Below are 27,531 nucleotides of genomic sequence, written 5' to 3'. Positions count from 1 at the left end.
ACTTCACTATCGCACGACCTCAATTACTTTCGGAGCTTCTAACTTTTAGTTTAGACCCATGGATGTTATTGGGTTTCCGTATAATTGAGATAGTTCAACAACATACTGATTTGACTTAAAAAAGACCAGACAATTCATCGTAAAAAGCGCTACGAATACTCTCCTTAGGATGGGCATGTGCTCCAAGAACTTTAGGGCTGCCTCCAGGGATTAACAGATCAGAATGGCTTTTCTGATATTTGTGATAAAGATCACGCACACAATACAAACAAACATGCACAACAACTTAGCATATATTACAATATTTATTGTTAAAGAAATAACAAAAGAACCATTCGCTACTTCATATGGCAATTCTAAAACAAGTGATAAAAAGTATAACCCCCTCCCCCGTAATACGTCTTCTAACTAGAGTAGAAACTGGATTGACAAATAGGCACAATTCGAAATAGATCTCAGTGAGTGTAGATTGTATGGTGGCATCAAACCAAGATTTGAATTAGTATTTCAATGACACTGAACCATATTTGAAAACGCTCATCTGTACAATAAATCGACTTTTTGGCTCTGTGAAATCTCAATAAATCGTAAGGAGTTATGAAACGACCAACTCAAGGGGGATCCAAAGTTGAGTACATGTTTTTCGTCGGTGAACAGTAAATTTCTACATAATGCTAAGCCCAAACCCAAGAAGTTCAGAGTCTCATACAACATTGCTACACATAGTGGACACATTCTTTTGAGACTCCTTTTTGCGCTATCGTTTTTTTTTGGAGGGCAGGGGGTGGGGTGGGGGCGGAAGTGATGAACAAGAGGTGTAGAGTGATTTACAGTAATATATTTGAAATACATCAGTATACGTAACACCACTTTCTTTAACTCATTAAGAAATATCAAGTGTCATTTCAGTAAACATAACAGTGTATACTAATGTAATAATGTAGATAGAAAAGAAAATCATTCATAAAGAGGTTGAAATTTATTGTTATTAATGATGACGGCGCTGACGTTACTTTCAATGCCCAAGTATAGCGTGAAATTTATTCCATAGCCAAGAAAAACGAGGCACAAAATACAAGGAAGTTTTTATTCAAAGTACATTTTCAATAAATTAACAGAACCATCTAAAGGCATTTCCCTAAACAATATTATCAACAAGAAAACATCCGGATTATTTAAAGCCTTTTAGCAGCGATTGGGTAATAAAGGGCAAATGTGCATGAAGATTTAGGTAGTAATAATAATGCAACGACCGCACCAAGTGTAATTCGCAATCAATTGTAATGCAGAAAGTCAATGAAAAACACATGTACCACAAGCCATACATGAGATATCGTTCTAATTACATTTCCACAAGACTGGGAATGATTGTGATGCATCATAATGATGTTAGGTCATGCTGTATACTTGAGAAAAATTTCATAAAATTATATATGTTGATTCAAATGTAAACCTCAGACAAAGGAAACCGTTCACATATATAGTCCCTTGTTGTGATCTTTTACCTTCAAGGTAAAAATCATTAATACTGCACACAACACACCGTTTAGCGATGATGCATGGCTGTGCAAACTGTCATTCAAATATATTTTGTGTTTCAACGTTTCAGCCCAGGCAGGAAAAGAAGCCAAGGAGTTTCATATTCTTTTTTATAAGACCTGGACTTCATGTATATATATATATATATATATATATATATATATATATATATATATATATATATATATATATATATATATATATATATCTGTGTGTGTGTGTTTGTGTGTGTCATTTCATTTCATTTAGATGTCTTCAGTGGTTAAAATATAATGTCTGAACAAAGAAAAATATTAATGGGTTACATGTTGCATTGTTTTGATCTTGAAATAGGTGGTGAGATGGAAACATGCGAATCACCGTCTATACATGACCTATGGCTGGATATATTCATACTAACATAGCTAGCGATTCCAAAGCCACGGCCGAGGCAAGGAAGCAGTAATTTTTTCTGTATGTGACCTTGACCTTTCAGCTGGGTAACTGCTTACAGTACACAACACACAATTTAGTAGTGAAATATATCTGGGTAAAATGTTATCCCAAAATTTAGCATTACAACATGTATGGGCTGTATAAAGAAATTTTAACTGACTAAGGACAGACGGATGGATGCAATTATCCCATAACATTATGTCGAACTAAAGATGGCGTATAATAATAGACCGCTTTTGAAGCATGCTTTTATTATATTTCAAATATTAATTAAGTTTCTTATTTCATAATTTCTACGATTCTACTATTCACAGTGCGAACACATACAACACGATTATATAACGTAGGTATTCAAGAGACACAAAGATAGAGAAATCCTATAGTGTCACACTGGTAAGGTAATATAGCCAAAAGTATAATTGCTGTTGAATGATGTATCTATTAAATAATTGCATTATATTTTCTGGAGCAGAATACGAAACTAAATGCAAAATAAATAAGTGATGTCAGCATAATTTCACCAAATAAGTTTGATACTAAGTTTAGGATTCAGAATTAAAACATCTGATTGGCCAGTCAATGGGTCAGACAACTTAAACTTCAGTCAAACAGTGAAATAGATTATATTCTAATGTCTGTGTCCAGACTTACGTTCTAGTAGCGAAATGCAGGCAAGGTTGCCACTGACAGCCAAACAAAATAACTCAGACACAAGGAGAAGGTTTTACTTTGTGCTTGTGTATTTATGATCACAAATATTCTAGTCAGCACCATGTTGGATATTTAAACTAAATTAATTGTGGCAGAGCTGAATCTTCTCACTTTCATCCAGTTAGTTACTCCTAGTTTTATATTACTAGCGTTACTATATTAAGGAACATGTCACAGACAGTTGTGAATATAAATAACTGTTAAGATTGTTGGAAATATGCTTTTATTTACATTTATTATAACTTACATGAACTCTTACATGAAATCATATTATCAAGTTAAAATCATAGTATCTTTTCCTCTTCTGTCATCGTACACTGAAATTATCATTCAAGAATTCTTTAAAATGCGTCAATATAACTTCGTTGGACTGTTTTAATATTACTTTTCAAACCATCAACGCTTTGAAGCACACCTTGCAAAGAAAGAGGTAAATTTGATAATGATTTACCATAAAGATTTACTTCACTCACTGACGAAACTTCGTCTAATTTAGGTCAATTCATGTTCATATAAGTATGATATTTGTTTGTATTAAGGAGTGGTAAGTGAAATTTTAGTTGAGGCGTTTTAGCTACTTACGATTATATCTAAATTTTACCAAAAAATAATCTCGGTTACACTATCATATGCTTTTCTAACAGGAGAGCATAAAATGCATTCAATTTATTGTCCATTTTCTTATGCAGATTAGAGATTTATACTTGCAGGCCATCCCAGTGAATTAAGAAAGCTTTCACAAACCTACACATAATGCTCCTTTTGTGACTGGCGGTGACAACGTTCGCTCTTTTTGGGTCCCAGATCCAGGTGCTGTCAAAAGGGACACTTTTAGCACTGATTCCTGCTACTAGAACAGTGTTTTATGAAAGTAACTGAATCATGCATGCAACAAATACAAATTCAGTATTATCGACAAATTATATTACATTCAAGATAAACTGTAAATTTAATTTAAGGACAAATGTCTTCAGTGAATTTGTATTGTCCACTTGTGCAGATGTAATGATCCTAGGAATTTATATTGTCCACTTTATACAGAGGTAATATTCGAATGAACAATGTGCTCTTTCTTGAAGTTGAATCTGATTTTATAAAAGATTTTGTGCTGCAAAAATATAAGGTGTAGATATCAACTAGCTCAAATTCTTGGAGCTAATTATGTCTTTAATTTTACATTATTATTCCTAGATCGAAAAAAAAAATTGTCCGGTATTTAGTGTTTGCGTATCCTGATTTCTTGCATGATCCTTTTCCTAGATCAACTTTAAACTTGCCCTGTATTCACGTTTGGTCGTTTTATCGATTGCACGCACCTTAAGTTCTGTCCCACCGAAGCACATGGAAACTTCTATTGACTTATTCCTCCTTGCATTAAACCTAGGGCGCTCGCCATCACGAAAGTCGACACACAGTTTTCCTACGTATTTACATTCATCTGTGTATGTTGGACCTTTATTTTCCGACGTATAAATATATACTTCGGTACTTATCTGTCCCCTCTCATCCACGCAGTAATCCACTGGGTTAGTCCACTCGTTAATTTTTACCTCCTGACCTCTTTCTACGTGTTTTCCGAAAACATTCCTCACATAGAAATTCCCATCTGGTGCTTCGAATTTGTATTCCTCGTTATATTTTTCCGGTACGAAATCCACGGTCATGCCAACTCCGTACGTATGGCGGAGCACTCTGCTTGTCATAATGTTTGGATTGTGACCAAAGAGAACGGCTCCTCCGAGCACAGCCAGTTCTGGGTTTTGGGGTCGGACCACAGGTATGGGAAGGTTCTCAAGACCAGATCTAACTCGTGTTGTCACCAGGTTTGATTGAGAGAAACCTCCGACCAAAATTACAGCGTCAATATGCCCACAAGTTGATGACTGTCTATGCGCACTTGTGACCTTATTCAGTATCCCGGTGATTGTATCTTCAAAGAATTCTTTTATTAGATCGACGTCAAAGCTAAGTCTACCGGATGCAAAACTGACCTTTCCTCGGAGCCGTCCTCCTAGACGACTGAGATTTTCATTCACCGGCCGATCGGATCTTCTTTCCCAGATGTCTTTCAGTGTGGATGGTAGTCTTATGACGAGCTTTTTCTTAGAATCATTTCCCACCCCAATCTCTCTTTTTCTTAACTCGAATTCCATGCTGAATTCATGCTCGTCTTGTGCCTCATTGGCGGCAAATTCTTCCCATATATGCAATCCAATGACATCATGCAGTAATGATACGAATTTCTCATTAACCTTCATTCCACCAGAGTCGTCGCCGTTTGACTCGTGTGCTTGCTTCATTGAACCATCCACTCCAATCTTCACAGTCGTTATATCTACTGTGCCACCTAGTAAAGCAACGCAATGAATTTTAATTTATTTTAGAAGTAAAAATAATTATAGTAGCGATAACGAGGATAACTAATGAATACAATTCTATTAAGAAAGAACAAAGTCAATAGTTACTAACGAACAAAGTCGGTGGCTTTGCGTCCAAAGTCTACCATTGTGAAGTCACAAAAATTGTAGCCATAACATTTTGTTGCAGTGATGTATAGGCATACAGAATTTAATTCCTTTATTTAAAATGGGATATAAATATAGAAACCCCATTTTTCATTTCACCGTGACCTCGAGCTGCACAGTCCTGAGCAGAATGTTTAAAAATAATTATGTTGACCTATAATTTTGACAGCAATCAATAAAACTTACGTTGACCTTGCGACCTTGACTATAATACCGTACATAAAATAAATGGCACATTCCTTATCAGTAATAGATATGTCTACCACGTTTCCTTGCTGTCTTCACGTGTAAATGTGTTGTAGTAATATAGTTGAAAGGAAAGAAACGTTGCTTGATGACTTCAGTATTGAATATATGACCTTACCGAACGCACAAGTGTCACAAGATTTGCCCCTCTAACTTTAATACCTTTACAGTGAATTAGTGAAGAAAAGTAATGATCCGGAGATTTTCATCCTAAACATAAGATCCAAGATAAATTGTTCGTATCTTGCGTAGTCTCTCTAGAGACATAAAGGACCCCCCCCCCCGCCTGCCCGCTTGCCTGCTCGGATCTCTATAAAAGTATTACCATCCCTATGGGGCACTCACTCACAAATGAAGCTAAACCAAGGACCGTCATGTTTACAATATCGTAAATATACGGCTTTAATGGCAGTGGTGAAAATATTTGCTGCAAAAATTACATATATCTGGATAATTAATGTAAGGGCAGATATGTTCATGGGGTGGGGTAGGGGACAAGGGCACGCCTTGTAATGATTATTCTTTTGCTAGTTTTGGTCGCCTTTTGATCTTTTCAGTCACACACTTTAGTCACAGAAAGACGCAAACAAAACTATGAAGTCGAAGGACTATACACTAATATATGCACGCAGAACGGTTTCAACTGGAAGGATACTTGATGAAGTTGTTTTCGGTTATTTCATCAGGAACATTTGTGATTAGAATGAATACTGCATCAGTTTGATGTTTGCTCACCTGTCAGTGATAATGTTTACGCACCAACTATATGTATTAATTGTAGACAAAAGTTACATCTAGTAAATTTGTTTCTTTCTGATGTCAATTGAGCCGTAACACGTCTTAATATTTACTTCCTTTTCATAAGAGTGTAAATTTATGACGCCAAGCATCTACTAAACCTTTCAGTGTGAATCAATCATTATAACTTTTTTAAAAGATTATAACCCTAATATTTTTTAAAATTCTGAAACAGCTGTTTTTTAGGCAAAGGGTATTTATGTTTATTTTACCACTCATGCCGAACATGTGCGTACAGTACGGCTGTGCAGTTAGTGTTAGCATATCTTTTCGGATGGAAGCATGTCGTTCCGAATTAGTACAAACTGTACCGTGCTTTTAGGCATGCTCATAAGACATCAAGAGATTATCGTGAATTCTCATAGAGAGTTTTCATGATCTCCTCGTGAGCTTTGGCTATTATTAATTCGCTTTTGCGCGCCTGTACCTTTTGTATAGAGCATGCTGCTGTTCAGACTCGGCCAGTAAGGAGGTTATAGCCTAGCTGATCGCTTTTAGGATCAAATCTTGTGGGTCTTTGTGTTTTGGGTATAGCGACATTACAAATCGTCTACAAGAAGCATGATATGAAAATTTAATTGATCTGGAGAGGTAGGAGGTTAGCTCCTCTGCGAAACACGCTCCTCCAATCTGTCGCCGTCGTACTTGCAAGAGCGATATGTCATAGAAGGCATCAGTTTACTTGCTATCACTAGATCTTAAAATAACACTGTCTTCAACATGTCCGCCTACGGAAGGCCATCGCCGACAAAACAAATTAAGTTAAAATAAAAACTGGAAATCTAACATCAAGCTGTTCGGTTTTCAGGCCGATTACTGTCACGCGACAAAGTGCGTCTATTTCAATATATTTCTGTTTTGTCTGTGCTATTTTCTTTTGCCGGCGAAACAAAAAGGATAAGGATGATACGTTACCCTAAGGTCACAACCACGGGATTTGTCATTATAGTAGCAATTGTTCCCATGACACTTCGAATGAAATGCTGTTGGATGTTGCTCCGACAGTTCATGCGTAATTAGTCCTAGATGGTCGAGGTTTGGATTAGGATAATTGGTGTGACCCAGTATAATGTGTCTGTCTGCTTTTCATTGTCGTACCACCTCGGTCTGAATGGGTACGTGTCAACATTAAAGTTGATGCATATACTCTCGCAGCAGTGTTTTCCATTCCTAGTCGACGTCGTGCACTTATTGTGCGAGCTGCTCCAATACTCCTTCGTCGACTTCTCGACTGGCAGGCGACACCAATGAATCGTATTCCCAGCCCATTTCTGGTCACTCTACCATGGATTTACATAAACATTGCCTTTTTATACAACGAATTCTAATTGCAAAAGCCGAATATGCCCAAGCTTGCGGAAAATTCGGATGGTTGTACTTTGAGATTGCGACGATTACACTGGGTCATGTCTCCAACGGCAAAACGAAAATGCAAAGCTAGCTGTAACGCTTTCGTGTAAGATGTTGGCGGAAACGACAGGCTGGTTACTGCTGGCAGCATATACTTGTATAACGCCGTTCTCATGGACTAAAATGGTTGCCCATAAACCGTCACCATGATTTATGTGGAAGTTAATGAAATGAAAACCGGTGCCCAGAGCGATAACCGTGTGATTGTTATTGTTGAGGGTAAAACCACCAGCGTTTAAAATAGTTTTGATGCTATCATTCGTCAAATACTCGACCTTAATGGAGCACCAGTTTCTACACTTGCCTTGGATGTGCAAGGAAAGCCTACTACGTGGCCGAGGGTTTTAACAGCTAGAGAGACACATAACCGGGGCGATGGCCCGAGAGGCATGTGCAGCGCGACTAGTAAAGACGCCAGGACCATATAGACTCGCAGTGCGCTTGTCATTAGTTGTTCTCACAGGTCCAGTGCAGAATTTTAATCTATTGGGCAACAGTGGACTCAAACACATTCACTATCGATTGTTTCTCATCTAAAATACATATCATGAACTTCTGAATGCTGCATTCACATAATCTACGCCAAAGTAGTTTGCTATATGAGATACCTTCTCACCCTTAGGTCTCAACACCTACAAGAATAGCTTGTAGCACGGTACTGTTTTTATCAATCAAGAATACACTAATTTGTGTTTATTTCCTTGATGGGAATATAAAGCAGCGGAACGTAGATTCACGCTTGGGTATTGACTGTTATATATGTGTGTGTGTATCTGCCTGCTCTGTAAAACCCTGATAATTCGAATCCGAAAATGGGGCTGGGATTGAGGAGGGGATTGGGGAAACGAGTGTCTTTAAGAAGAGCTGATAGTTTCGGTCAGTGAGCGTGTTTGTTCTAGCCCGCTGTCATTCCATGAACATCATCATGCATTACGTTTGGAGTGTTTCCATCGGGAACTTCAGTGCCTACTGGATTTCTTGGGGTCTGGCTCACAACAAATCTGTGGCTTCCAGGCGCAGCCAAACAAGCAGCCATCCCGGTCTGAACGAAATATCTCGGAGTTCTACCCGGGTATTAGGAAAAGACCCGACTAAAACATTAGTACGATATACATTATCAAAAAATGGTAGCGCCGCATTCATTTTACTTTAATTGCAATGAGAAACGAGCCCTTTGTGGTGTTTTTAGTTCGACGCATAAAGAGAGAGCACTGATAAAAGAACTGTTAATCTGCTCATAAATGTTTGTGAGGAAGTCAGAGGCGTAGCTATGATATTTTGCGCCCGGGGACGAACTTTAAAATTGGCGCCCCAGCCCCCTCCCCGTTTAATCTGCTGCGATCTTGTGACCGATTTATTACCCTTGTTTACTTATTATAATGTAACGTTGTAAGCCTCATTTTGGCGCCCCTGTACCTTGTCGCCCGGGGACATATGTACCCCCCTGCCCCCCTCCCCCCCCTCCGGACTACGCCTCTGGAGGAAGCACGCTTCGTTTCAAACCAAATTTAAGGATATAAAAAGGTATGAACTTGCTAATACTAGGACTCTGAATATGAGCTGACAGCTGAAAACTTTACACAGGGACCTAATGCTATACTGGCAAGGACAACGTTCAGTCTGGATAAGATCCAAGATAAGCAAGGCCAAATGACCGTCTTTAAGACCCCCTAACTGTTTCTATCAAACGTTGAAGACAGAATGACTGAGTATAACTTATAAAAGCCTTTATTAGTACACTTTTTTATCGACAGGTGCCGGTTTTGATACGATTATCACCTGGTAAAAGAAAAAAGCGAAACAAATCAATACAGTAATAAATACAATTTTCTTTTATTAAAGTTAAAAGTATAATGTCTTTGTTACATTTTTCCAGGTTATTCATTAATTATATCAAGGAGAATTCAACCAACGTCTTGTCATTATTTCAGTGTACTGCCCCTTAATCTTTATTATATCTTACTGCAATTCATTTTTATTATACTTTAGGGATTTTTCAAACAGTCTACCGTCGATGGAGGAAATATGCTATTTCCTTTGTCTGTAGCAAATACAGAGAAACTCAAGAAGAAAGTTAGATTTATGTTAAATATGTTCCCAATGAGCAGTCTGTTTATTACATCCTCTATATACTATTTTCAAGGTCGGGAGGGAGTTGATCTATGCAAAAATAATCGTTGTAATTGGTACAAGCAATCAATATTTTGTGAATAAAAGCTGATTTAAAGTCATATATGTTGTATACCAAATATTAAACCATATATTTCCTTGAGAATTAAACCTGTCATATTATTCTCGTCATGAATTTATATTTCTCTTATTAATATGACTGCATTAAGCTTTTAAGTTACTGAAATAGACACGTAAAAGGTTTAAATAAAATGAAATGACCGTTGAAATAAAGAACATTTCATTCACAAAAGAGATCATAACATCCACATTACTATTATACGTTTTGTGGACCGATAGGCCGAGTTTTTAATGGGCCCAATACGCTAATCGGCCGGCTATGCTAATGGCCGAGGGTTGGACTGAGAACGTAAATGACATAAAGTTATATTTTTATATATCTGGTAATACTATTGTTTGATAAAAAAATATAAGGCAGCATGAAATAAAGTCAATGAAAACGTGGAAAAATTATAGTAGAACTTTACAACTGTTTTACTGGCATATATGCTAATCATCTTGAACTCGAAGGGGCACTTGGCTACACTCTTACTTATAATATTCACTGCTCACCTCCGAGATCTACAATCATGACGGTGGACCCTGGAGCAGCCACATACTGGAGCTTCCCTTCCTCCCCCTGTATCTCCAACTGATTGGCTGAAATTTGACTGCAGTAGATGGCAGCTGCCTCTGGCTCTAGTGACAGCAACAACTTGTCACTAGGAATACCGGCCTGTAACGAAATATAAGGTACAATCAAGCGTACCCTTTTATCTTTTCATCAAATATATTTTCATATAGGTATAGTCCCAGAAATCTAGTGAAACGACTACATTCAAGTTACAGTGTTGAAAATCTTTGCCCAGTCCTCCCCTCCCCTTCTGAGGTCTTTAAGTTCTACGGGACAAACTTTATTTTTGTATGTACGTAATACCTAATATAACCATAAACCTTTGCTATGTGCTATGTTGCCAAAAAAAAATATATATCTCAAAATAAATTCTTTGAGAAAAAAAAGGATTTTTTATATTAATGTAAATGATGATATTGTGATAAAATAAATCTGAAACTCAAAAAGTATTGTAGTTTTCAAATTTGAACTTCAGACATGATGCAGTATTTACAGAGAGCTAATGCGATATAATACTGTTTGAGACGCAGATTCGATCCGAGTATTTGCTGACATAACGATGTAATACAAAGAGAGCTGATGTGATACAATACAGTTTGTAATTCAGACTTGATCCAGTTGCATCGTGAATGTACAAGTCGTGACGTCTCTAGGAGGTAATGAACAGGAATGACTGATTGATGAAGTAGAGAAAATATTAACATTAAGTCTATAAAACATATAAAAGGGACATACATCCTACTTTGTGTAACAAATAAAGTTTTGATCTATTTATTCTGGTGTTATAATTTAATCCCTTTTCATAATTAATATCTAATTGCAACATTCCCTATGTCTGTCTTTAGAACATACACTGTTATGCATATTTAATTTGTCTATCTGTGTGTGTTTTGCATAATCAGAAGCAATTCTCCCATTCACATACATGATAAATTATACACTATATGCATACATGTTTCTCAGTTGGTCTAGACCTAAATATGGTACGAATGAAAGGTAAAGCATCCAGGTTATTCATGTCAGGGCTCAGATACAATGTTTTGCAATCACGTGTCTAGATCAAATAGGGAACTGCACACTGGAACTGAACGATGATGTAATCAGGTAAATACCTTTTCTGCCGCTTTCCTCATAAACTGCTTTGCTTGGTCGTTCCATATAGCAGGGACTGTCAGGACCCACTGGGTTTGGTTCTCCATGTGCCGAAGTCCACATGTTTCCAGATTCTCAATGAAATGATTTTTCATGTACTCTATGGCTTTGGAAAATACCAGAATCGCTGGAAGACAAGCTCCGGACGCCGATTCAAGGGGAGTTCTCTCAGATAAATGCTATAAAGTAAATGTTATTGTAAAGCTCATTTATTCGTTAGGCCATTATCCCGTTGTTTAATATTAACTATTTGTTAGGCGATTATCCCGTTGTTTAATATTAACTATTTGTTAGGCCATTATCCCGTTGTTTAATATTAACTATTTGTTCACAAATAATGATTCAAGTAATGACACAGTTTCTGATCTTTTTACAGTTGCCTTGAATGAATTTACATGAAAATGAATGAATTCTTTTGAAAGTGATGTGCTAATCAAGGTTTCAGTTGGACCAAAGTAAACCATCCCAGAATTACATGACAATGTTCATGACAACGACAGTTAGTTTTAAACTATTTGATTATATGCGGTGAATAAAAAGATATTCATTGAAACTTATGTATGTGTATTTTATTTGTGCAGACATAACATGGTACTAACCTCTTTCCTGTAGAGCATCATCTTAAAAAAGCGAAAGAAAAACCATTTGTCATGGCCCTCTCCAACCTCCTCCTTTAGACTTGCAAATTTCATTTGTGCTTCATAACCAAAGCTGTCAAGAGACTGGTCAGGCTTAAGAAGAATACAAGTTGTCGTTTTGTATGTGCACAGTCCCCCGGTTTGCCATTTGGTGTTAAAATTTATTTTTGTACGGTCGTTTTCGAAATCTGACCGAAATTGGAAGGCGTAGCCAGAGCCATATGTTCCAAAATCTATGGCAACTACCAGCCTGGGGACATCAAAGTTGCTCTGAAAAAAGATTACATTTTGCATAAATATACTGGTAGATAGCACCATTGCGGTGTCCTGTCCGAAACTCAGCGAAAACAAGTACTATGCTTTGAGGGTAGCAAAGATATGAGGTTGTTTTCGTGATGTTTTAAACTGTTACTCTCAGTTAATCCACTCTTTTTGTTTTTGGTCAAATGCAATAAAAGAATGTTCTTGTAAGTAAAACACCTTGCTTTCTTCGTTTACATTAGTTATGATTATCATTATAAAAATATTAACCTAATAATAATAACTTCAAACGATAGTGATTGAATGTAAATGAGGAACAATGAATACAAAGTAAATTTGTGCTTATCAGATATGCATATTATCACTGCTGCAGTGCAAACCGAAAATTAAAAGAAAAAAATATTAAAAATTATGAATATTTGGAAAATTTAATAAGATATACACTGAATCATATTTGTCTCTCGATCAGTTTTTGATTCATCATGATTACAATGTATTTGTACCAAACGTCTCAAAATAAAACAATTAAAAATGTTTGCAAAATTGAATTGCTCTGATGGACTGAAAATCTAAGATTATAAGTATATAACATTAAAAACAAATTCAAATTGCATTGTGTATCTTGACTGCTAAGAAGATTTTTGGCATAAAATTCAAATACCAAAAGTTAACAGAAATGTGTTGCCAATGGAAATATTTCTGTAACAGCATGAAAATTTAATTGTAATCCACATATGGATAGGAATAAGCAACAAAAATTGTTTTGTCCACGTTGAGAGGCTTTTGCTAAATCTTGCTAACCAAGTCCACAATCCTAGAACCGCCGTCGCATAATGCAGTATAAATTAATACATTAGACCTGTCATTCTAGGAAAATATCATTACATATGAACATAAATACGCACATGTACGTACTCCTTCTTCAAGCACATGTTTATAAACAAATGTTTTGGGTTCATCTGTGCATTTTCAAATATTTTCATCATATCTACTTTCACCAATCTTCATTTGTTGCTCTCATACTATTGCTTATGTCCTTTTAGTGTACAATCATTTAAGTTAAACGTTTGCATCTTTGAACATTATTTACGCATGATTTCTCTATTGTTTAGTTTGGTTTGTCTAGTATGTATCTGAAAATATTATGATGGAAATAAAGAATGAATACAACACACACACACACACACACACACACACACACACACGAATAGATACAGTCATGAGCCAAGAGTTACAAATATATTGACACCATAAAACTTTATAGTTGTAGGTTTGTACTCTTATATGAGGTCATTCTTGTAAACACATTCATAGTTTCAAAGATAGTCAGATGTACTTTTATTGAAGTAATCATGTTGATGAGTTCAGTACAGGTAATGGGATTCCACCACAAGGGAAATTTAGTTGACCTAATTTCTGATTGCCTAGTTGCTAAAATACTTTCGCCTTACATATTGCGTCTCAGTTTTGAACACAAGGGATGGTTAACTGGAAATGCATTTTTCCTAGCATTATTATAAGTCTTAGAAGGGACAAAAAGTTGTGATCATTTAAGTGGATTTATGTTTATATTTCAATCACTCATCAGAATTACAAAATGCTCATACCTTTTGGAATTAGTAGCTGTTTGAATTACTGTGAATTCATTTAAAGACATTTTGGGATTATATAACTGTGATACTTTTAAGACCATCGGCACATCACCATAATAGTGTAAACTTCATTTGGATAATCACATTAACTCATTTTGGATAACTCGATACTTTTGGAAGTGTTATAGAACGTTTAGAACTATTTAGAATTTCATTCACTATATTGTAAGCAATTTTTTAAAATTTTGCTTTCTATTTTAGGGAAATAAGTTATATTTAGAACTTTACAAAACTTTGCGACTTAATGATGATGCTTGCCGAACAAAACAACGGACGTTCGCCATGGGCAGGCAAGTGGTCATCGTTTTTAATCTATTGTTGAGCCTTTATCCACACACTGGTCGAGTGTTATTCAGTCACTGGTACGCTGGTCGAGCGGTTATTCAGCCACCGGTTCGTCCTCAAAATCGCCGTGGGTGCCGGGGTCAAGTGTCTGCCCGACGTTGTTCAAGCGCACAACGGGAAGATAAGAAAACAAACAGCGCAAAGGCCCCATTTCTTCTGTTATATGCACCATCATGTAAAAGGCTTTTTGCTGGATATCTGTTTGTGTCGTACAGCCAATATTATATTTCATATCAGTATTTAGATGTGCAGTATCGATGTACAGAAAATTTATCTTTGCGATATTTCAAGTGATTTAAAAAATGTTTTAACTGTAAATGCTCGCATGCAATTTCTGCGAACTGCCTTCCATCCACAATGCTTGCTGTGCCGGTATGAAGTCTGTTTTTAATTCAAATAAAGGCTCTGTTATCTACGCGACGTTTAGCGATTGCAAGTGCTGAAACAGTAGGCTTGACCATCGTCCCAACCACAGCAAGCGTAACTTTCGATGTGGTGGCGATAGCAGCCTTCGGCTTAGCTGCCAGGACAGTGTTCTTAGTCCAGGCGTTGGGCTCAGCCTGGGTTTCAGCGGTGCGGCGGGGGCTAGGCTTGGCCAGAGCTTCTGCAGTCTCAAGAAGGTCAACTTCGTACTTCATTCGTGTTTGCATTTAGATACTGGGCACGGACAATTTTTCCAAGCATAAATATAGACTGAAATTATTGGATTTTGTCTCTCAAACTTTGGAATGTCAATAGCCTTCACCGGTAACTCGATTCCTGTAAAGCTAAACTCACCAATGTGTTCCTAGCGATTTTGTCGTGCAACTGACATTGTCTTCAGCCGTTACAATGCTTATTGAATGAACCATTCATAGGAGCGGTTGTCCTCAGTTATTATTAACAGGCACGAATGCATTTCAGTATCGGTTTGTAGCTGCCCCCACTTAGTGACCAGTATTTGGAAATAAACAAATCCAGAGCAATGCACCTCACAAGTTGCCATCCATAACCTTTTGATGTACATTTTTCTCTGTTTCCTGGATGTTTGCCCCAATATGCCTCTTCCATGTTGTCTGTCCATAGCAAAATCACGGATCCAGAGTGAAAGTTAGGCACTGTCTCTGTCTCTCCTTCATTGGTTGGTGTGCTCCTTTCTAGCTTATACATCCTTTACAGGGCGAACCTCCCCCTACCGATAGCTTTCACTGCCCTGATTTTAACCTTCATGGTTCTCAGAAACACCAACGCGTCGGCATCGTTAACCTAGCCAAATGGAACAGAGGTCAACATCCGTTCGCTTTAGCCAACTTAAACCCTGGCAAACGCTCGGTTCGCAGCGCTTCTTCAGCTACAGACGCGCGATGGTCGGCGCCCAAAGCAGCTCGCGTGGCGGTGCGCTGATCCAAAAATTTTGAAGGCAATCGTTTGTTCTTCTTTCTCTACCGTTCCAGCGCTTGCGAACAGGACTTCGTTTTCTACCGGATATACCTCTTACGGGGCATATCGTTGAGCAACGTGTGGGGCAGCTTGAGGGTTGACGCGATGACATGGGGGGGGGGGGCGGCATGCTGATCCAAAAGGTTTCGAAGGATAGCATCTGCTTTCTTTCTTTGCCTGTATTTCGGCAACATCGCCGAAAATGGCTTTTCGCATTGTCGTTGTTGCTTTTCACGACCTGGTGTGCAGATCAAGCCTCTCTCAACCATGTAATTACTTGGATGAGGCAGCAGAGTTAGGTATTTAACTTCTCTGCAAATTATAAGATAAACAACGTAATAGAGAAAGAAACTCTGAAAGCAGTTTCGAACTAAAATTTGACGGAAAAAGAGAATGCAAGACATAAGAGAAAGCTAACTTTTTTTTTTGCGAAATACCTTAACACCCATGATTAATTCCATAGCTCTACAGTGAATAAAAAGACCTATCATCTACACACACACACACACACACACACACACACACATATATATATATATATATATATATATATATATATATATATATATATATATATATATATATATATATATATAATATATATATATATATTACATACATACATCTCTCTCTCGATATATATATATATATATATATATATATATATATATATATATATATATATATATATATACAATGTCAATCAAATTTTGGCATGATTGTACTAAACTCCAAAGGCGGAGGAACATGTACAACTGACCCAGACAGCTACAGGGCTGTATCTCTGCTACCTGTTTTGTAGAGATTACTTGAAAAATAATGTACACATACTCCGAATACTCAACAGAAGCGCCTGCAAAAGGGATTGAGTTGCTAACGGCATTGTTTAACTTACATGTAGCTAATTTTGCTAACCTATAATTGAAATCAAACGTTGTCACATTTTTGGGACAGAAGGAAGACGTTTGACTCCGTACGTCACCAATGGCTTATTATACGACTCTTCCTACTGGGAGGTTCTGGCAAACTCTTCACTCTAATTAATTTATCAAGAATATCCATAGCACTGTAACTACAAACGGCACTACTTGACGGGCTTGTTAATTTTAGTATATAGACTAGATCAATTTTACAGCACAGCCCCCACCCACCCACCCCCGACGTCCTTTCTATACTGTATCTTTGTATTTGCACCGTACTGAAGGTGTTTTAGCCGTAGTGCTAATTTGGGTTGGCATATACCCGGTGTGCTGCTGTCATTGTGACGTTGACCTGGAAGAAGATAGTGGTCATCTCGTAGTGAGGAACCAAAACTTCGGGACCACCTGGTCAGCAGGGAACAAGAGGTTCTGCGGATCCATAGTCAGACCGTGAGGGGAGGACCATTCGTGGTGGCTCATTGACCATCCGGCGGTGCGGTGGGGCTGAACATCCCTTTTGGTTATAAATTTGACACCATAAGATGTCCCAATTTATATTAAATCAAGTATCACTTTTTGGGTGAAACCTTATTATTGCTTTGAAATTAACGTGTCATTGCTTGAGCGGTTGTTTTTTGTGCTTAATATTTGTTCAATTTCAATTCGTTTATTGTTGACAGATCGTTTCATATTACATCTTACAATTCGTTCCAGGTGGGAACCGATTCATTTTTCGTTGTATTTTTTCAGTTATCATTCAGTTTAGCTCGGTGCGTATCATTGTAAAAAAAAAGGCACTGGATCCGTTAATTAATTCGGCATAAAATTATGTTTGAGCCGTTAGTGCCGTAGAGTTTAATCAAAAGTGGAGTATTAGGTTCCCAGCAGAAATATCTCAATCTTCAATTGTCCATTTACTTTTTTGGTGTTCAAGACTGTGACGTAACAACCGCCGGAGCGATCCCCCGCAAATGCAATGGAGTGGTTAGGAAGGGGGTGGGATGGGGTGGGTGGGTGATGTGCGACCAGACCTGGTAGGGGCCAAAAATCTCATCAAGCAACTTTTTGTATTGCGAGGGGGCCCCATAATTATGTTCTGATGGGAGATGGGGTGGGGACAGAATTTCTTGCTACGATGCTGGATTAGGCAAGCGATTCGTCCATGACCCAAATATCTTGACCAAAAGATCGAGAGTACATCAAGTGAGGAACAGACTTACATCCAAGTTACTCTACATTTTCTCAAATGGAAGTATTTAGTCTGACTTATCTTTTAATGTGTCCCAAAAATGTATTTTATATAGTGTTCAAAACGCTTGGCAGTATAGTAGCATTTGCCCTGCCAACAAAGCAAGCTATGCCAATGTAGTTTCCGGTAAATCCTGACGTCATGTGACGTTTTCTGCATTTTTAATGCGTTTAACATACATAACAGTTATAATATTAACCTACATAACACATTACTCTTGTAGTCGTACAATTTGTTTCGTTTGGTGGGGTTTAAAGTCATTTTCAGCACATAATATACTATACATGACGTCCAGTATATCTTGATGAAGGAAGAACCCAAAAAGAATAATCGGCCCGTAGAACTTACTTGCAAGCTTACCCAAATGCCCGAGCCAGGACTCGGATTCACGCGGACAGATAATGATATTATAGACGATCGCCTTAGACCACTCGGTCACCCGGGACTTCCAAAATCACAGTCATGCACAAACAAGAATTCACAGACAGCAAGACAAAGGGTCAATTAATAAGCGGATGGATTTGAAAATAAAGAGCCCACAAAAGGTTAACAAACCTGCGATACATCCAAAGATACATTAGATAGAGGACAATCGGTGGGGATAAATACCTCATTCTCGGGCGCTGTATAAATGATGTCGTTCTCGTCAGTTTGTCCGAAATTCGAGGCCATATCCGTTGAAAGTAGCAAAATTAGGTCTTCAGAGATATGCAAGAAATGAAATCACATTCATTTCGTTCGGTTCTAGTTTCATATCTAATACGGGAATACCGCTGTTGCCATTTTTAGATATGAGTCACACGAACCGTAGGGCCTAAAGAAATTCATTATTTACATCGGATAGTTGCATCATTTTTTTTTACATAAGTATATACCAAAGCATGCCAGACTAGTCTACTACAATGGACTCATCATTTTAAAAAAAAAAAAGGAATGTTGTTAATAAGTAAGACATTTTCTTATGTGGGTTATAATCACAGCGAGAGGGTGCTATATATGTATATATAAGGTATTTTCGGAAACTCGCCCATAACTTTTAATTCGATCATTAGCTCTCATTCGGCAGCTGTGCACTTCCTTTTCTTGATCAGGTATGTTATAAATATGTACGGTACAGTGGCGTAACTATCTCACCACACATCCTCCCCTTACTGTCACTTAAGACCTGAGCGTCATACAGCACGGCTGCACCTGCTACCACGGTAGTTACGCCACTGGTCCGGTATGTTACTGTTCCCTTATATTTAGAAGATTATATGTGCGTGTGTGTACATGATATTTGTATTATCCAGGGAATCCGTGCATGCATAGATGTTAGAACTAAGTGTTGCACATCATTTGTATTTATTTGTTTTTACTAACGTTAACCCTGGTCATGTGATTGATGGTAGAACACTCAAAATGAACGTGTTTATCAACGTTCCAATTTTGGTCCATCCAGATAAGTGGGGGATTTGTTCAAGGCGAGTCGGTAGCATGGGAGCCAGGGGAAGGAGTTTAACAGCAAAGAGTGTGGATAGTAGTGCCTTGCGGGGGTCCCGAGTGGCTGAGTGGTCTAAAGCGCTCTCCGTTACGGATCACTACCATCTCACCTCTGTCTGCGTGGGTTCGAGTCCAGGAGTCGGCCAATGTGGGTATGTGAGAAAGCTTGCCAGGTGTTTCTCGTCGGTCGGTGGTTCGTTCCGGAGTTTTCCCGGTTTCTTCCTCCACCATTAATACTGGCCGCCATGTATATCCTATCTTGTGCTGAAAAATGGCGTTAAACCCTACAACAACAACAACAAGTAATGCCTTGCTGCACATTGTTTTCAAACATGATTCCCTTTCTCGGATCTTCAGCGATTTGTCTTAGCATACAGTGACATTATTCATGTACACCAGAGCAGTCTTATATACACAACCCAGGAATGAAATAATACAGGTCGCAACATGTTATTTCAATGATGGCCTTGACCAAAACATTCTTACTGTATTCAGATATCTTAATGGCTTAGACTAGCATAAACTGTGCGACTCTAAGAGGTAGAAACACGAAGAGTTTTTATATACGACTGCCTGAGATGCAAATGCACTCTTTAGTACCTATTCGCAAGGTATTTTTAAATATTTAGTTTTGTAATCAATTGCTTTAGATTTATTTCAGCCTCGGCATTACATATTTATAATATTTTTTAACCCATATCATATCATATTACGGCTGGAGAAACCCAACAGTTCATATAAAATGATAGCATTAAGTCACTATTTCCAAAATTTGGTTATCAGCGATTGTATTATCTGCAATGGGAAAATTTTACACAAGTCCAATATAAATTTTTTTATTTTATAATTTAAAACAAAGAAACCAAGTAATATTTGGGCATTTCCAAATCCGAATAAAGAAAATGTGAACAAACATTGTCTTCTATGTACGGAAAATAGTCGTCGATGACAAATTAGAGTTTGCCTAATTTTGATTTACTACTAAACTTAAGCATACGTCAGGATAATCCCAATATTAAACATATTCTAATGTTATTTATTTTTTAAAAAGAACAAAACGATCCAGACCTGCGATACATCCACGGATGCTATAATCAGAGGAAGAGGCCATCACCACCACCCCTCAACTGCTCGGAATAAAATACGTAATTCTCGGGTTCTATATAGTACATCTCGTCCTCATCTGTTTCTCCTAAAGTCGAAGTCATGTCCCTTGAAATTGCAAAAGTAGGTTTTCAGAGATGTGAAATAAATTAAAGCAGATTCGCTTCGTTTCAATTCAAGTTTCACTTCTAATACTGGAGTCCATCTGTTGCCGTATTTAAACTAGCTGTTACACATCCTAGGACGAGAGATTTTTTTTAAAAATATAAAGAAAAAGAGATAAAATTAGTTTTACAAAAAATTGGGATGAGCGAGCTTAAAAGAAAGTTTGAACATAAAATACAAAGAAAGTTAAAGAAAATTTGGGATGCTGCCGCGTGTTTCTAACGCGCGATCTCTTGGTTGGCAGTCGGGACAGAGACAAATGTGTGTGATTATATATAAGTTATGTACGAGTCACATGAACTGCAAAGAAATTCATACTGTATAAATAAATATACACCGATCCATGTCAGACTGGTCTGATGCTATTCACTGATATTTTTTTTTTTATATAGAATGTCATCAACATTTAATATATTCATATGTGGGTTATAATCACAGTGAGGGAGTCATATAGGTGTATACAGGCAATATTTTCTGAAACCCACTCTTAGCTTTTTGGTTGGATCCTTAGCTCTCATTCAGCATCTACGACTGCACGAGAATCCGATAATCGGTGATCAGGTATTTAATGAACATACCTTGTATATACTATTGTTCTCCTTTATTTGAAAGAAGATGTGTGTGCGTAGAGGCTTTATGGTCACCATGCTTTCTTAATATATTCTAAAGGGTCGTATTTGTAATCAGGACAGTTTTTAAAGTATAATTCCACTTCACGCGAAAATCAAAACATTCTTGCATTGATCGTGTATTAATTTCAGTATGTTTCAGCATATTTATTGTCAAAGATCCCAGTTCCTACAATGAAAACTATTAACCACAACGAAATTAAAATCAGGTGAAAAAACTACAGAGGTTGACAATACATGCAACCCAAAAATGTTTATGAACCTTTGTAATATTTTTTAAAAATAAATTTACTTCCTGCAATTAATTAGTAATTATAAAGACCATGATTTATTTATCATGAAATAGAGTAAGAAAACTGATATTTCTTCCTGATAATTTCTTGTATGACAAAATCGCAAAAAAATAAATTAAAAAAAATAAACAACTATTTCAGGGTATTTTTGTTAAAATACTGTAAATGAAAGTTCATTCAAGTTTCGCTTTTAATACGGGAATGACACTGTTGCTATTTTTAAATACGTACTAGTTTTCTGACCTGGAAATAAATTCATTATTTAGAACAGTTAGATGTAGTTTTCTGTGTAATTATTCAGCACTTTATATCCGCCTTGTTTGATACTATCGACTAATCATTTGTTAGAAGAAGGTTATTAATAAGACATTGCGTGGGTTACAATCACAGCGAGAGAGTCATACATGTGCATCAAGCGTTTTCGGAAACCCTCCCGTAGCTTTAATCGGTTCATTAGCTTCCAGCCAGAACCTGTATACTGCAGTCTCTACAGCTGCATGAAAATGCGGATATCGGTGATCAGGTATGTTGTGAATATGTACGGTATGTTACTGTTCTCCTGTTGTTAGAAGAATGAACTATGTTCGTGCGTGTGTGCGTGTGCGTGCGATCAAGTGAGTCAGTACGTGCGTGTATCACAGCTTAATGTTAATAACATTCATATGATTTTTTTATTTGGTAATGTGATTGATTGAAGTACACTAAAAATGGAGGTGTTTATCAACGTTCCAATTATGGTCGATAAACGTAAGTGGGAATTTGTTGAAGGCGAGTTGATATCATTGGAGCAATTGGAAAATGTTTATAACGGGAATGAGTGGATAATAATGCCTTGCTGCACATTGTTAACAGACGTTAATCCCTCTCTCGGATCTTTACCTATTTGTCATAGCCTACTGCCTCATTATTCATGTACACCAGAGCAATCTTATATGTGTTACTAAAAAAAGAAATATAATCAGGAAGGAAATAATACAGGCTGCAACATGTTATTTCAGTTATCATGTCGACCCTAACATTCATACTGCATTCAAAGATCGTATATCTTAAGCTTTCGTGGACTTGGATAACTGCTGAGTTAGAAACACATAAAAACTCGGTCATAAGACTGTTTGATATACAAATGCACTTTTCAGTAAACTCAGAACTATGTTATTTTGCACATTTAAGCAAAAACAGTACATGAGCAGCTGAACCACTGCTATGACGGTGCTTTTGGGATACGCCGAATGAGCCATCTCATCCCGTTCCCCCTTCTCTCTCTCGCATTGTAAAGTGCATAAAATGGAGAGAGGATGGATTATCACTGAAGTGGTGTCGCGACTTTTATTTCGTGTTTGAAGTCAAACACTGAATATTATCTGAGAGGTCGAGACTGCTTTGAAGAGTCGACCAGAACGTACCTATCAAAGATATTTTGCTGATTTTCTCAGAAGGGTATCAATATAGACAAATGTTCAAAACACTATGAAATACTGTTGTTTATATTTACCTTTGTATTGGTTATATCATGAATAAGTACATGACACATAAGGAACAGATTCAATGCAAAAAAGACTACCAAAGTTTAAGTTTTGACTGGCTATATTACTCTATCGTATTACGAATTCAGTGACACGATGATTCACCGAAGGCAGGCTCATAGGTGAGAAAAGAGAAAATTTTTATAAGTTTAATGTATATATTGTCGTTGGAATTTTCACAAATCAGTAATTAGTCTTGAACTTTGCTGATATTTTAAGATATCTATTCCTTTTTATTAGTTTTCTGTTGTAAACACATTTTAAAATTACTTGTCCATAAATTAAAGCATTGGTTCCCAAAGTGGGCGTACCACCCCCCTGGGAGCGGTGGGATTACCGAGGTGGGGGAGCACTAATGCTGAATAATGATTTTTATGTGGTAAGGTATGGGGCGCTGAGAATAACCACGGGGGCGGTGGCCGAAAACTTTTGGAAACCACTGAATTAAAGAAACATATTGTGTCTCTGCTCAGTTCAACACAGAAGGTAGAATTATAGAAAAATATCAGTCCGCCCATGCATGTGCAGTTGTGTTCTTTAAGCTTTTACTCGAATATTATCCCGAACATACAAGATTCTGGTTAGAAACATTGGTCTGTAATTAAGATCTGCTAACAGGCACTCATGCATTACAACTTTTGTCCTCTTTATTCGGTTTTCTAAAGACAGTGTAGAGAGTAGTTTGATAGTACGGGCCAAGATATATAATTATAAACGGGTACATATAATCGAAAAAATGTACAATAACAATATACAGTATACTGTTTCTTTACATAATTTAAGTCAAATGCGAGGGCACTATAGTCCAAAAGACAAAACTATAGAAAAACAGCTCCCAAGAGAGAACGTAATACTCCATTTATTGTTTCAAAAACCTTAGTGAGTGAGAATAGTGCCCTCTGGAACAGGTGTTATTCCCATAGCCATGAATAGCATTGCGTAATCAAGTGGAAGTAATACTCTCCTTAAATAGCCAGGGGGGGGGGGGGCGCGGGTCAGCCGAATATTTTTTATGGGGGGGGGGATGACAGTCCTCTCGCCAAGGACCCGAATTTTGTTTTACTTGTTGCCAAAAGTTAATCCGAACCTTGTATGTAAGCCGGGGTTGTTTTGAAATATACTGGGTCAACCATTTTTTATAAAACTGAAGAGCCGCACACCCGCGATATGTACCGATCAATGTTAATTTGTGCATGGAAACCATTTTAAGCTCAAATGAAAAATACTGGCACTGATTACTCTTGACAGACCAATTGTAAATATACCATTTTAAGCTCAGTGGAAAATAATATTACTGATTACTCTTGACAGACCAATTTTAAATATCACGAAAAGGCTCAATGGAAAATGCTGCCACTGATGTCTCAGCTGAGTTCTGTGCCTTATTAGCATAATGAGGGATATTATTTAAATTTCATTTTAGTTCTGTTGTGTTGTGTCTTCTCTTGTTGTTCTCGCGAATCTCGAGACCCACCTGAATTTACTAATTTCAGCCACTCTGGGTTGATCAGTAATACGACTTTTATTTGTGAATAAATACATTCATTGCCAAATCAATAACATTTGCGTCTATTGAGGGTGTTTATAAAGTTAAATCGGTATATCAGATTATGTCAGAGATTGATTAAAACCAAGCCAAATATGTAGTTTAGCGATTTGATAAATATTCACTTACCAATAAAATTAATGAAAATATCTCTCTACAGGTATGGTGTTGTCAGGTCACTGAACTTAAATGCATCACGGGGGAATTCCATGTTATTTATTTTAGCTCAATTCACAGCGAGATCCGGGCGTTGTAAAGTTCACGGAGTACAAAAATACGGTACATTAATTACCTGTAAATTATTTTCATATTACTAAAATTTTATGATTACAATTCGGTTTTAGTCATGGCTTATTTTTAATGGAGATAATCTTTATCAACATTTATTGTGACCCCCCCCCCCCCAACCTCGCTTCGTTTATCGTAGTATCGTTTTAGCGCTCTGCATTTTCTACCACCACACTGAATATCAAGTTCAGAGTTGCCCCTCACACCCATCCCGCATTTCAAGCATGGTTTTGGCCCTTAACTCGACCGTCGAACACTTGCATAATGATATGCACAATACTCATTACAAGAAGGTTTTCAACAAGAGGTTCTCGATCCCATCATAAGCTAACTACAACTATTTTTTATTCGTGAGATTATTATATAATATTATGTGATAATGTTAAATTAGAGAAACACTTGCCTTAATTACATAATAGGTAGGTGGACTGTAGAAAAACCATTACAGGAACCATATTATAATCTCACTGGTGTTAGACCAGCTCTTGTTAAGTTACAAATTTACCAAGAAATTTGCGAAATCAGATTAAATCGTTAGAAACTACGAGAGAAGAGTTTGCAAGATTATCTATAATTAAACAAGCCGCAGCTAGTTTTGATTTTTATAGAGTAGACGATAAGACAAAACGCCCACCGTGTGATTTACAATTACAATGGCCAAGAAGGAGTTCAAGCGGGACGGTGCAGCTCATGTTCCGTCAACGTTCCGGATAGATCACGAGGGTATTTTCATTGATGCTGCAATGAATGACCAACATAGGGGGATGATTATTAATCGTTTAGCTGGTGATAAAAAGTATTTATTTATAATTAAATTTGATATCGAACACCATGGTGGAGATGGCCAAACATCGATAATCCGGGATAAACTCGACCCTGTTCAGCAAGTGGCCTGCATATCGCCATTGCAGATACAAATTCTGCGCCGGGAATGCTGACAGCATTGAAAGGCCGTATTATGAAAAGTCACATCATGTAACTGCTGTTGTTTATACACTTTATCGTTTAAAGGAGCCGGAGATTAATGCTCTTCAATCGATGCGAGGTTCAGCATCAGCCACTGGCGCGCCAAATTGTGTAACTTAGCGGGTCACAGAACATTTTATTAACGCCCCCGAGGAAATGGACTGACAGAATCAGAAATAAAAGATAAATGAATGGGCAGAGCATGCTAAAGAGATTGTAGCCCGCATGGAAGGCATCGCCGTGTTGGAAAAGTGATTTAAATTTCCGATAGTAGTAAAAACACTAACCAAGGACGTTTTGTACGATTACAGCAACTATCGTAGTAAAGGTGCCACGAAAGCAATAGTCGACCACAACGTACATACGTGGACGGCAACTTTAACAAAATTTTCCGCCGCCAAACCTACTAGATTTTTACCACGGTAATATTTTTGAGAAAATCTGTAATATTAGTGAGCGCGATCCTGTATAAGTGTGGCTGTTTCAGAGTGATCCAAAATCGGAATTGGGGTCTGATCAATTCGTGTTAACGATGGGTAAACTTTACCTAGAAGAATCTCTCCATGATCAAATGAAATAGGTGGCATTAAGATATACCATCGACGATTCACAAACAGACATAGATGGATTGCTGAAAAATTGTTTTACAATCTCGTCTGCGGCTGCTCGTGTAGCCGGAGACACAAATTCATGGCACCGAACACCAAGTATTAAATTAGAGCACGACGGACTTAAGAACACAAATTATAACCCTGCCTGTGTAATTTAAGTTGATATGGTGGCTTGTTACCCCGCTAGTGTTTTTGAAGCGGGTGAATGTGAACGGTATTTGTCACGATTTGGTCATCCAGCACATGAAATGAACAGAGTCGTAATAAACTCTCCGCTGACAGCAGTGTATCTAACTAGATTTGCCGAGATTGAATTAATTGAGATTTCAGCAAACATTCATCCGTTTATTGTTGCTTGGTTTGGTCGGCATTTTAATAAACAAGATACGGAGATAAACCTTCTAGACTGCTGTGCAAAGAATAAACGTGGTTGGACTCCATAAGTGCTATTGAGATATATGACTGATGCGAGGATATCGACATCGTTGCTAGAGATTACGGCGATAATTTCATATAGGCCACAAAAAACGATCTGGCTTCCAACGGATGGCGATATATCATTTGTAAAAGACATGAGCCAAAGACTTATTGGCAAATTTACCAGGGAGTCTCATCTGATAACAAACGCCTGTGTACAAGTTTAATTATAGACCAAGCAAAACTTGATTTTATAATCGCATGTACCGCAGCAAAAGGTGTATTAGCGTCCTTGGGAGTGTGTAAACTTACCAAATGGAACACTATCGGTACCATCGCTCGCTGCTACGACGGTGATTCACCCCAATTTACTTATCTTAGATCTTCGATGCTTGCATTTGCAT

At 37.4% G+C, this 27,531-nt stretch overlaps 2 protein-coding genes across 5 annotated transcripts in view; one reads left to right on the top strand and one right to left on the bottom strand.

The window, feature by feature from the left end:
• Positions 1-1,073: 1,073 nt before the first annotated feature.
• Positions 1,074-18,876, bottom strand: LOC149788626 (heat shock 70 kDa protein 12B-like). The gene is made up of 5 exons (XM_089974714.1): positions 18,713-18,876; positions 12,219-12,527; positions 11,580-11,798; positions 10,407-10,569; positions 1,074-5,032 (listed from the first exon to the last, which is right to left on the bottom strand). Exons 1-5 carry the CDS (start codon positions 18,773-18,775, stop codon positions 3,942-3,944), a joined length of 1,845 nt encoding a protein of 614 aa, XP_089830840.1. The 5' UTR covers positions 18,776-18,876; the 3' UTR covers positions 1,074-3,941.
• Positions 18,877-19,204: 328 nt separating this feature from the next.
• Positions 19,205-27,531, top strand: part of LOC149788625 (uncharacterized) — a 28,889-nt gene continuing 20,562 nt past the window's right edge. Inside the window, exons 1-2 of one of the 4 annotated variants that reach the window (XM_089974713.1) lie at positions 19,255-19,325; positions 20,637-20,730. Coding sequence is in view for 2 of the 4 variants with exons in the window: in XM_089974711.1 (XP_089830837.1) it covers positions 22,181-22,299 (119 nt within the window). In the remaining 2 variants the exon portion in view is untranslated. Of the gene's footprint in view, positions 19,326-20,636; positions 20,731-22,150; positions 22,300-27,531 lie in introns of those variants that run through there. The other 3 variants (XM_089974712.1, XM_089974711.1, XM_089974710.1) reach the window with 3 other exon arrangements.

The sequence above is a fragment of the Sinohyriopsis cumingii genome, chromosome 11 (genome assembly GCF_028554795.1).
Source record: "Sinohyriopsis cumingii isolate HCF-2022 chromosome 11, ASM2855479v2, whole genome shotgun sequence".
NCBI lineage: Eukaryota > Metazoa > Mollusca > Bivalvia > Unionida > Unionidae > Sinohyriopsis > Sinohyriopsis cumingii.
The sequence above is the reverse complement of the archived record's forward strand: the minus strand, read 5'-3'. Positions and strand labels throughout refer to the sequence as shown.